Here is a 13,101-nt window from a genome sequence, read left to right on the forward strand (position 1 = left end):
AATCAGTAGAAGGTTCACTCTTAATGTGTCCTGTATCCTGGAATACCATGTTTCCAAAGTTTATCCGCTTAATTGAGCACACATTTGGCACTCATTAAAAGAGAGATTCCCATCACTGCCTCTAGATCATTGGAGCAGACACATTGGATGCCTTGGCTTCTAAATATGTCTTAAGAATGAGAAAGACAGATTGTTTAGTTAAAGGAATCCAGCGCTTGAGTAGCTCCAAATGCTGTATCTCTTTCTATGAGAACAAGCTATCCAAGTGTTTTCATGTCATTCATACACGAGTTTCTTTATGATCCCACAAGAATTTTCTTTCTAGCCGCCCTTCTTGTTATTTCAGGCAAGTTCATCTGGCATAGCTCAGAGCATTTGATGTGTTCAGCTTATGCTCTGCTTGCCTGGGTTCCACTAGTCATCATGCTCTGGGCACTAGAGAAAGACAGAAAGCTACAGCATCTGCTCTCATGGAATTTACACTCTCCTTTGTGACCTTGGACCAGTCACTGACTCTCCCATCCTAAAAATGGGTATCAAAATGACCATGAGTGGTGAGGTTGTTGCGCAGGAGAAACGCAAAGAAGGCTAATGTGCCTGCAGTAACCTGCTTCTGAGGGAGCAGAATTGCAAGGAAACATATTCATCTATCCCTTGCCATCATTGTCAGGCTCTATCATAAGCATTTTATACTTGGTACCTCGTGTATTGTTACAACATCTCTTGTGTAGGTGTTAGCTTTACTGTTTGACAGGTGTAGAAGCCTCAAAGAATTTGGGTACCTTTTCAACGGCAGCAGATGTGGAATTCAAATCTATTCCAATATGCCTCCTAATCCCAGACTATCAGCTATATAGCAGCAAGATCCTACAATTTTAATAGTGCTTGCTTTTCATGCAGTTTAAAATATTTTTGCGACACAGGCAGTGAAAGATATGATATACAAAAGTGATTGTGTAGCATTCCCTGGGGCAAAGAACTTGGAGGAAGGAAAAAAGTAAAGTGTAAACTCATAAGTAGTTATTTTACCCTCTACCTGCCCCCTACATAGACAAATATTCAAGCACATATACAAATTATTCAACACATTTTTGTGGGGAGGATGAAAAACCCCGAGAAAGACTAGCTACTCTATCACCCTAGCTCTGTACATACACATGTCAATCAAATAAGTGAATTTATTAATGCATGGATTATCTTTCCTCTTAAGACAGTGGGAATAGGAACAATTCTGGGCTGTGTACTCAGAAGAAAGCACAAAGTTAACAGTCAAGAATGTAGTTGTATAATGAGATGGTTTTGAAGGAGTAGAAAAAGAAAAGATACCTCTTAAAAATACTGAAGACATATGAAGCTAAAATTTAGGGGAACCACATTTTACACACAAGTCAGCTATTAGGTCTTGCTCATTTTTATTTAAGAAAACCCATTGTAATTTTCACGACATGAACAAGTTCTGTGATGAATGCTTTCAAAACATTTGTTTAATGTCACTATTTCCTACCACATAAATGTTACTATTTGCCACCTAAGAACATCTTTAGATAATGCTTTGAGTGAGTAATATTGATATCTTATGTGTTCAGAATTTCTTTCAGTTGTCTGTACACTTTATGAAGAAAATCAATGTGGAGGATTAACTGGATTCAGTAAAGACGTATCAGACGCATCAGAACATTCCCTCTTACTATAGACCCTTGAGTTGCTGATACTGAAATAGAGTGAAAGGGGAGGAATTTGACCAACAAGGCTTGGAAAAGGCATGGACTCTCTGGTGGGTTATGAAGTTGGCCTCTAAACCACACTCAGAAGCAAGCATGAACATGTTTTCTGGAGATGATCAGAAATATTTTTGCATCATTCCATTCCTTGTTTAGATGATACAGGTTGGAACACAGAGCTTCAAATGCTCTTGGATGTTGTTCTTCTCATTTTACTAAGTCAGACACTTCCTCGTCATCTTCATGATCTCGTTTTAAAGGTTATTTTGAAGGAATGATTGTCTTGTAACATCTGGTTTCCGCAGAAATATTTAGGTTTCCTTTTTCAAGTATGAAGGACAAGTTTCAAAGGGGCTCAGAGAACAAATCTATCCTTATTCAGACAGCAGCATTATAGGACTCCACATCCTCTTAACACATTGTAAAATACTGCCATTTGTGTGGAGCTCTAGGCAGTAAAATGGTTTCAAGGGCCATTTCACTTGTGTGTTTTTATTAGACCAATTAGCCATCTCTTGTCCCACAAAATCAGTGGCTTCCAGAGTGAGAAATACCAATTCTGCCTACAGTGATAAGATGCAGAGTGATAGAATTGAAAAGATTGCATCCCAAAGATCATTGGCCCATCCCATTCCCTCTTATTAAAGCATCATTGCCTGCAACCAAGGCCTTCCAAACAAAGACCATGGAAGAGATACTATCCTTTAATAGCTTGTGCAATGGTCAATCCAATACATTTCCAAGGCTGCTACCACTTACAGTCTTAGAGACGGGAAGCAGTGTGCTTTCCTGTCTTACATCTGACACAGCTCATCTCACACACCTGTTACCACATTTCCTTGTGAGTCATCTAAGCATGAGATGATGTACCTTCGCTCTGGCATCAGGTTACTTGGAAGAAGTGAGGTGGTATAAGACTGTGCAAATGATCACTTGTAGAATTGTTGCTACTGATGATTTTATTGAACAAGAAATAAGAAAAGGGAAGATATTGTTTTTTTAAAAATTTATGACAGATTGGATGAGTGTTTTGTTGTGGCTATTCCGTTTGTCCAGGTAATATAATGTAAGGATGCTCTACGCTATCACCATGAAAAAGATACACAAACTTAACAGTAGTAGGGATTAAATTACTTAATTCTCTTATACACCATTAACAGTTTGTCCCAATCGAGACTCTCCTTTAATTTAACAAGCATATTAATTTAGAATAATGAAAGATATGTGAGAAAATCCCTTTCTTAAAGCTAGTTCTATCCAAAGATGGAGTGAAATTTCAAAAGAAAAAGTTTGTTTATTCTATAAGCAGAAATGTCTATGGATGAGCTAATGCTTATTTCTGAGCAATATTATTGAGAAATGTTGGTATCCGTAGCAGTTAAGCAAGGGTGCTGAATGTAACTCACTTCATTTATGAGATTATTATGTTGCTCACAAGGAGACAGAGAGAGCACAGTTCAACTCTGGAGAGCCATCTGCCCCATTTCTTCCACTGGAAGGGCCGTCCACACCATGCTGGGACACAAGAGGGTAGTCAGCACTTCTATTTTGTGTTAGAGACGGGGAATCCTGATGAGTAGGATCTCTTCCTTCCTCCTCACTGAGGAGTATTTTTCAGGACTGTCTCAAGAACAGAGACAGAGAAGTCAAGAGGCACTATTCATCACACCTCCAACGACTTCCCAAACCATCCCTCTGTGGATAAAGAACATGGAATGGATTTCTTCCCCCTGTGACCATGTAAACACTTGGATTTCTCAGTTTCCTTATGATGTATCTAGAACCCATTGACTCTCATGACTGACTAATTCTAGGGCTACTATTTCAATTTCAAGGCCAACATCTCTAGCCATGAACAAAATATTACACAACTTCCTGGTGCATTCGTGCACATGAAATTGCTCTGGTTTTCCAAAAACCCTTGCAAGTGCCTCCTCTCATATCCATTTGCTAGGTGACAAGAGTGAGATATAGAAAGTCTAGTAGATATGTCCCAAGCTTCATAGCTAATAAGTGTTGAAGCTAAGGTTCAAACAGGAGGTCATGTTCTGGTTTACTCCATACACACAACTGAAGTATAGAAAGGTAACTGTGGTCAGATAATGACAGAGCATAGATAATACAAAGAATGTCTGGTCTTGGAAAGCAGATGCATACAACAAACCTAACCTAGCCATGTACCCAAGTGTTCAGACCTTCACAAATCAAAATGAAATTCAGTGAGTCAGTCTTCAAACTCCAACATCCTGAGCCAATTAGGAATTTTCCTTTCACAAGCCTTCTCCCCTTGTATTTAAAAGTCACAATGCATTCCGTTCTGAAACCCAGTATTAGAGGTTTGATTGACACCCATGGCACAGATTTTTCTTTTTGTGGCTGTGCAAGGAAACTGAAATTCACACATGAAAATAATAGAACATTTTAGCATTGCAAACCTTATATGTCCCCATTTGGCAGAAAAGAGAAGTGATCTTCAAAGAAATTAGCTTTGTTCATAGAGCAACACTGATGGGGCTGGAGGCAAAGTAAGTCTCCTTACTTGATTCCTCCAGCTCACTATTCAAGCAAAATGACCAGCACAAAACTTCCCACAACTTTAGTTGGGACCAATGACAAATGTGCAACTGTTTAAGTGTCCTCAGTAAGAAACTTCCAGGAAATCAGACACAGGGACAGTTTGCTAGCTAAAGGGAAAAATATTCCCCCAGTGAGAAAAGGCCAAGGAAATCTAGATAAGAGTGAAAGCTCAGAATTATGTACTGTAGCTTTTAGGCAGAGGGTGTTTGTAACCTAGAATGCCCTTCCCAGGCTTGAAGACAGAAAACCTGCTTCCCTGGGATAGCAGGAGTGGTCACCTGTAGTAATCAGCAGACGATTAGAGTATTTGTAAGGTATGTTACAGAAAGGAGTGTAGACTTAGGAGGGTGATAGTCTACCATAACTCCAAGAGGCTGGCATGCTGGTGATAATGCTGGGAATAATGGCACTGATGAAGAAAATGAAGGATTAAATACACTAAGTAGTGTGGATGATTTTCTTTTAAATCCCAATGTCGAATCTACACAATCAAATTGGTCATCAGTCAACCAATAAAAATTAAATTGTGTGTAAGGAAATATAAGGAAGTCAGACGTTGATCTACCTTTGAATTATGTTTTATAACTAACTCATTTTGGCCTGTGTGTGTCACTATGATTTCCCCTGACCCTGGGCAGCGCTATTGGTAATTATTAAAAACGTTGATTTTTCTGAAGTTTTATCAGGGTTAGGGTAGCTTATTGAGACTGTTAAGGGTTACTGGATCCCCTCCAGATACCCAGCCAATGTCAGCAGCTGAACAGAAGCCTCAGTGCTTGAGAATGCAAAAGGCATTTCTCTGCAAAAGCGATGGACATGCATTCTCAGAGCAACATCGAGCCTCTCCCAGGTTGCTCACCAGTTACTGGTCATTCCCAAAACCTTCGCCATGACTCTAAGCAGTAAGTTCAAGTCTACAACCTAGACCACACCCAGAAGTCAATGACAGTTTCAAAATCCTGTCCAATAAAATAGACTGATGTTGTCATTTCATTGACCTGACTTAAACCTTATTATTATTATTGTGGGCAAAGAGCCAAGAGGTTGTGAGAGAGACATTGACCAGCTACCTGGGCAAAGTGATACTAAAATTTAAACCAAGGATTACAAAGTTGTAGTGCCAGATTTAGTTTTGTGCATCCTCATTCATCCCAAAATAAGAATCTGCATTCTGTGTGATCCATAGGAATTCACTAAACTTTTATGGCAGTAAGGAAAAATGAGGGACTTGGCTAAACCTTATTCCAATATCTTCCACAGTTTTTAAGCTATCTGTCCCTATTTCTAAAATATTATTACACAGTTTAGTGACTCTACAAAAGTTCAGGAAATGAGGAAGGATTGGGGTGAATACAAATCTCCAACATTTGGTGAGCTTTTAAAGCCAACAATGAAATTACTGAGTTACTCCCACTCTCCAGGGCTTCCTATAATGGACAACAGATGGCGTCAGTACACGAGCCAATGAGCCTTGATTTGTCTTCAGTGAAGCAGGAGGCTACACCACTGGAGGTCTTGTCATATGCTTTAAACTCTACAGTGTGAATTTATTCTCAATGGTTCTTATTTAAAAGGAAATTGAAAGATTCTCTGGTAACACATTTGTCTATGTCCCTTCATCTAACAACTACTAGAACACTGTCCCTACACGGGAGTTTGATCTGCAGTGTAGATGGCAAGGGCTTTTCTGTTCTGTTAAGTGAGGCAGGAGATGGATGAGCTCATGAACCCTTGCAGGCCCTTTACTGGGGAAGGAGTATATCAATTCCTGGGTTTTCAGAGGAAAATTGGTGGGAGGGATGGAGATGTTTCCCTGTGAAGATTTCAGAAAATATAGCTTCCTACCAAACATTTTCAAGAAGATATTGCATCACTTGTTGCTGTTTCCCCTTAACCTCAAACTGATGGAACTTACTCATGCAAAACCTTAACTCTGCTACAAAGTAATTGATTCAACTCTTTTTTAATTACAGTATTCTCAAATGAGAGATGAAGTATTCAAGTCAAACTTGGTCTGTGCATTTATCGTTCTTCTGTTTATCACTGCGATTCAAAGTTTGCTTCCTTCTTCAAGGTAAGTAGGAAAGGCTATGACATCATCTGAAATGGCTCTGTGGGCTGGCGGGCTCTCACCTAGAGCCATCCAGCTGACCTGTTCCAGGCTTCAGAGTTTAACATGACTGGGTCCAGGAACTAAAACTAAGTGCTCAACAATTCTGGGTCAATTCTGACTGACTTACTATGCATAATATTCTCTTTACTCTGCCTAGGCAAAGAAAAATCTTTCCTAATATTAATAAAATATTAGCACAAACTGGGATAGTCTGCATCCCTGCTGGATATTGCATCCATGAGTGCAGAAAGCCATTTGCATTATAAGAGGCTTGATCATTTGTCTGTTTGCCCACGTGAGTCATCGATAGTCATATCATCACTCCTAGATCAGAAAATTTGAAAGTTGGCACTACAAACACTTAGACATTGGCCAATCACTTACATACACTTTACATAATAACTCAAAAAATCTCCATGACAGCCTCACTGGGTAGCTACTATCAATGTTGTCTTTATAAAGAGAAGAGACTTAGGACCCGAGTGCTGAAATAGATTTCCCAATTGATGTATTACAGCCTTAATTTAAGCACGGCAGATCTAGTTCCAGAGCAAGGATTCCTAAGAAAATCAAGAGCAGGAACTGTACAAGACAACCTTGTGATGGTGATCCTATTTGCCTACTTGATTGGTTTGGGAGACACCTAGGAAATTGGGAAAGCACATTTCTAGGTGTGTCTGTGATGGAGTTTCCTGAGGTGACTGTCATGTGGGTTGGTAGACTGAATAGAGAAGACCTGATCTGAATGTAAGAAGCACCATCCAGTAGATAGGCTGGGACCCACATTAAATGAAAAGCAGGAAGAGTCAGCTCATATTACCATATGTTTGATTCTTGTCAAGTGGTGTGTTTGTTACTGCTGCTACAGACATCAGGCCCCGTATTCTCTAATCTTGGCGCCTGAACTTGAACTTTTCAGGGTGTCTCAGGCTAACCTCTGTCTAGGACTGCATCGTTGATTTGTATTGTTCTGAGAAGTTCATTGACTGAGCAGCTAATGGTTCCCCTGGTTTTCCATGCCATAGACAGCCACTATGTCTCAGACTGTAAGCCAGTCTAATACATCTCCTATTACAATCATATGTTCTGTTCTTCTGGAGATACCTGATGAATAAACAAGACTGGAACAATTTGTTCTATTAAAAAACAAAAAACCTCAAGCATTGTTAGTCATATTAGAAGGCATCAATTGTCACTGAAAGAGCTACCATTGTAGTAAGATGGTGGAGTTTTGGCCTTAGAATGAGTAACTATTACAACATTCAATAAAAGCCTAGAAAATGCATTGAGTTTCATAAGTTCACAATGTATTTTAAAGACAGAAACAGATAAAAAGTTAGAAACATTTTCCGTCTCTTCTATATGAACTAACCACAAGATGGTTAAATAATCAAAGAGAAGAAACATCATACAAAATATTCCAGCATAATGATGATGATGATGATGATGATGATGATGATAGAACTAAGGTAGCATTATTTTCCAACCCCTAGCGAGCTAAAGGGTATAGGCACTGAACATCAAAGAGTTCATCAAACAGGAGATACAACCACATCTTTTGGTGAAAAGACCTGGGAAAGAACAGGAAAGGAAGCCAGGCTTGATATCCTGACTCCTCAGATTGGAGAAAAGACCTAGAACCTTTCTTGGCAGCTGGATGGAAGGGAGTCCCTGATCTTGGCTTCCAAATGCAGCTCATAACTTCTCTATAGCCACCATTCCCGCCTCACTCTTAGTGACCAGGAAAACATGACCAAGCTGAACTCTGACCAGGCAGTCTCCGTATTACGGCAACTGAATGGCACATTCACCCTCGGGACAGCAAAGCTCCCTGTAGTGTGTGCTTGTTTCCCTCCAACAGATCCTGCTACTGATTGGTGCTTTGCAATGACACAGAGTGGGTGCCAATCCTTTGTACTTCCGTAATGGATATTTTAAGGAAATCATCTTTACTCATATGGCCACAGCTAATTTCCTGCCCTTGAAGAGGAAAATTAACAGACCCTGGCAAATGCAGACAGTGCTAGCACAGTTCTTTGCTTTAGTGAGGCATGTTCATAGACGTTCCTTTCCCAGAAGGGTAAACTCAAGAAAGACTAGAAAATACCTTTAAAATACTTTTGAGAATATAGAAACTATGCATCTATATCTGCATTATATCTGCATGTGTACTATAATTAGACAGAGAGGAAGGAAGGGAGGGAGAGAAGGAGGGAGGGAAGGAAGGAAGGAAGGAAGGAAGGAAGGAAGGAAGGAAGGAAAGAAAGAAGGAAGGAAGAGAGGAAAGAAAGAAGGAAGCAAAACAGAGCTAGCGAGGTAACTAGATCCTTGGAGATTCCTGAGAAAGAGAGGGAGGGCAGAAAGAATAGAAGGAAACACTGAACTGACCATTTTCAGTGCAACTTGCAAACAGTATTGTATTGCATATTTAACTTCCATGACACTTACATTTGTCTATGGAATGGATATTATGAAGGGCTAGAGAGACCGCTTAATGAGGTAAACACAGTCTGCTTTAGCAGAGGACTCAAGGTTGACTCCCAGCACCTACATCGGACAACTCACAACCACCTTTGACTCCAGCTCTTAGGTATTTAAAACTCTCTTCTGAACTCCAAGGATACCTGCACCCACGTGCACATACCTACACACCAACACACACACACACACACACACACACACACACACACACACACACACACACACACACACACAATTAAAAGCAAAATAGGTATTTTAAGGATATTTCCAAGAATTGGAATAAACATGTTCTCTTCTCAGGACTGCCGCAAGTAAATCAACCATGTCCATTTGGGGCAATTCTGGCTCCTTCCTTACCCAAGCCACATGCTATGTGTTTGTTGAAAGAGCCAAAATACCAACCTCTCAGAGTTGCTCCAGGATCAAACATGAGATTGCACTCACAGGCTATTTGCAGATTCTGAAGATTTCTACAAATGGCATTTTGGGTGTGATCTGAGGTTCTGAATCCTGTTTTAGGCTGATCACACCTCTCCACTGATCTCTGCCTCTCTGGCAAATGTCACATGTACTACCAACCTGATCTGTATTTTAAACACAGATTTCAGAGAGTAATTAGAAGTTTATGTGTAGAGAGGATAGAATGGTTTGAAAATCCCTTGTCATTCTTTTGGAGACGCAACTTCAGAAATGAATGGTTTCCTTGGCTCTCCTGCACAGCAACTGTGCAAAAGCAATATCAGAACCCATGGATGCCTGGATGGCTCTATAATTAGATAAAACCTGAAATCTGATGCTATAATGTTTGTCTGCAGAAATAAATGAACACTGAGGGGCTGCAGAACAAAAACACCTTTCAGAGGAACTTTACACATAGCACCAGCACCCAGCTGAGAAAGCACATCTTACAGTCAATACTCTTCTCACAGATGTCTAAATACATTTAATATCCTGAACTTCACCATCCAGAGAAAGGGATTATTTTATTTTATTTGAATAGACTAAATAGTTACTCTTTTTAACCTCAGAGAGTTTTTTAAAATATAAGGCTAAAATTTCCAGTTTTGTAAGGTTTTTGATACCCAGAGGAATTAGTTAACTTCTCTGAAGCTGGGAGCTATAGGGTCTTTATGGAACTACAGGTTCAAACATAGGGGGCTTCTGTCTTGTCTCTAAGCTATTATGCTCACCTTTCCATAATTTCCCATGTCCCAGTAAATTTCATAGAATGTCAGTTAGTTAGGAGCACCGCACCTTTAGGTGGTTTTCTGTGAAGACCCTGACCTATCATCTTCAGTGTCCCCTCATGACCTCCTGCTCCCTGAAAACATTACATGAAAGCCCAATAGTGACACGTACCACAAAGCACTGGTTTTATAGATTTCCAAACAAAAGACTGTGTTAACCTGTGGCAACAGCTGGGATAGAGTACCTGCCTGAGAATTGTCTTCAAACTCCAGTGTGAGACCTTTGTTCTCGTGTTCAGAAACACCAGTATAAGGCACGACCACCAGTGTGACAGGGGAGCAGCAGCCCCTTGTCTGGGGAGAAATAAAAAACTGGCCTGCTTGGGGCCATGGATGGGAGCCCTTTTTCCAATACAAGCTGTTGAGGATACCAAGGGCACTCACTCTCTGCACAGAAAGCCCAAGTCAATAACTCTTCACTGAACACCTGCACACTCATCTGTGCCTCTTGGGTGATGGAAGAACCTGAAGCAACGCTGAATCACACTGGAAGAACAGGACATGCCCCACTAAATTCTTCCCGGAAGCGGAAGTATAGGCTGGCAACGTCCAGCTCAGGACTATACAGCCCAGACTACAAAGTCAAGATCCATCCTTTTGGTCCCCGTATATACCCTGAAGTGGTAGCCACTTTAGCCTTTGCAGATCTCCTGGGCATCTTTCAAACTTGCTCTACCCAGTTTCCTTGGACACGGCCATGTTTAATCTCAATGGCTGCCTCACACCGCAGAGACACACCCGCTGAGCGATTGACTTCATCTCTTGTGGCTCTGCCTGACAAAGTGACGCACCTGTGTTCTTCATATGGCTTTCCTGAGTGCCAGTGAGTAACACAGCCTTCCCAGGGGGTGTTTCTTCACCCCATTGGTGGGGGGAGTTCCGTTGCACAAGCCTACTCCTCCTATCTAGAATCCCCACAGAAATTCCTTGTGAAGGTGATCCGTAAAACCTAAAATGTCATTTCTGAAATCCAAAAAATAATAGCTAAGGCTGTGGGACTATCATTTTCTAGCCTTCCCATTACTTAATCATGTAAAAGTGTAACAGTCTAGGGGACAAAAATTAATAATATTGTGCAGAGATTTTGGATTCCCCATCTTTGGTGATCAGGATATTGAAATATCCGACCAAAGAAAGTGGAATTGCCCCAGGAATCTTATACTGGAAGAGCGACAGCATAGAACCTGGACCTCAGAGGAAGCCTCCAGACTACCTTACTGGTGAGAGAATGCTGGCCAGCTTGGGTATACTGAACTCTGACCCTCACTTAAATCTCAGTCTTACTTCAAGACTCTGAACCCAGGCTTGGGCGAGGAGCAAGAATTGCCAGATCTCTTCCCAATGCAGCCACGTCGAATAAACATTATTTTCCTGCCTTTCATTGTTAATGTAACTGTTTTGACTGGCTTATGGAGAAAGGGTAGCTTGTTAGAACATGGCATATGACCCCAAGTCCAGGAACAAAAGAAGTGGACATCCTAAGTACTAAGCATACTTCCTCTTAGTACATTTCTTTCTTTTCCTCACGACCCCCCCCCCAACAACTCCCAGATACCATGAGTGGTGCCAGTGTAACTGAGCACATTTCTTCAAGTCCTTTGAGTCTTCTTTTTCTCAAGACACAAGCTTCTGTACAGATTCATCTTCAACCTTATGACTGTCTGATGTGAGCCCTCTGCTCAGACAACTTTCTCATGGCCACATCTTCAACCATTTCCCCTTCACTCCAAGCCCAGAAGTCCACGCTGTCCCCGTAACTGTCCCTACACTACCCAATTGTGCCCAACATATTTTCAAACAAATGTCAGCTACTTAACTTTCCCCTAATCACTTCATTTGCTAAGTATACCCAGTTAAGATGATAAAAGTCATTACTAACATCCTTTTTTCCAAGAACGCCCCATACATACACCCACACAGCACTAACTAGATTGCCCGCACAGCTTTCTCTGAACCTTAGTTTCCTGTATTCTTCCACAGCCGTGTCCTGCCTCAATTATCCAAAACTTCTAAACAATTCTTCAGTTGTCTTTCAAATATCTGACTATGACCTTCCCTGGTTTGAAATCTTAGTGTGTAGGAGAAAGCTCTGCGACACACTGCGACTTCTGTCTGACTTCATAGCTTTACAACTTGAGTTGTGTGCTGTCTGGTTGTGTGTCAACTTGACACAGGCTAGACCCAGTTGAGAGATGGGAACCACACTTGAGAAAATGCCTCCAAAATATCTGGCTGTAGGCAAGCCTGTAAGGTGTTTTCTTAATTAGTGATTGATGGGCAAGGGCCCAGCCCACTGTGCTGGTGCCATCCCTGGGCTGGTAGTCCTAGGTTCTATAAGAAGCAGGCTGAGCAAGCAATGGAAGGCATAGCAGTCAGCAACACCCCTCCATGGCCTCTACATCAGCTCCTGCCTCCAGAATCCTGCTCTGTTTGAGTTCCTGCCCTGATATCCTTCAATGATGGAAGTGTAAGCCAAATAAAGCTTTTCCTCCCCAACTTGCCTTTGGTCATGGTGTTTCATCACAGCAACAGTAGCCTTAACTAGACAGGTCATTAGCAAACTCCAAACACACTGGCGACGATTGTTCTTCTGCTGCCTTTATTATGTTTTCCCTTGTCTCTACATTACAAAAAAAAAAAAATCCCTCCATTCTGTAAGGTCGACCCCAAATGTCATCTCCTTCTTGGAGCCTCCTGGATTCCCTTTCTTGCTTTCCAAAAATGATAGCTCTTCATGACTTTTTATGGACTACTGCATACCATATTGTTTTGTCATTTGTATACCCGAATTCTCCTCTAGGTCATGATCCCCTAGATGATATGGTTTTAGTTCCGGTATCTTGATTGCTTACTCTTTGCATGAGAAGAAAGCTTATTTAACAAATTAATGACATTATAAACCATGGAAGCAAAAATAATTACAGGAACCATGAGCATATCATTCTCCAGAGGGATCAGGAGT

The 13,101-nt window shown here is 41.0% G+C and overlaps 1 protein-coding gene across 3 annotated transcripts in view; it reads left to right on the forward strand.

Annotated features, from left to right (window-relative positions):
* Positions 1-13,101, forward strand: part of LOC113837458 (adenylate cyclase type 8) — a 210,738-nt gene that overhangs the window by 143,467 nt on the left and 54,170 nt on the right. For all 3 annotated transcript variants that reach the window (XM_035449645.1, XM_035449646.1, XM_035449647.1), the window contains one exon: positions 6,272-6,372. In XM_035449645.1, coding sequence (XP_035305536.1) covers positions 6,272-6,372 — 101 coding nt within the window. The remainder of the gene's footprint in view (positions 1-6,271; positions 6,373-13,101) is intronic.

Source organism: Cricetulus griseus, chromosome 10 (assembly GCF_003668045.3).
Source record: "Cricetulus griseus strain 17A/GY chromosome 10, alternate assembly CriGri-PICRH-1.0, whole genome shotgun sequence".
Classification (NCBI taxonomy): Eukaryota; Metazoa; Chordata; class Mammalia; order Rodentia; family Cricetidae; genus Cricetulus; species Cricetulus griseus.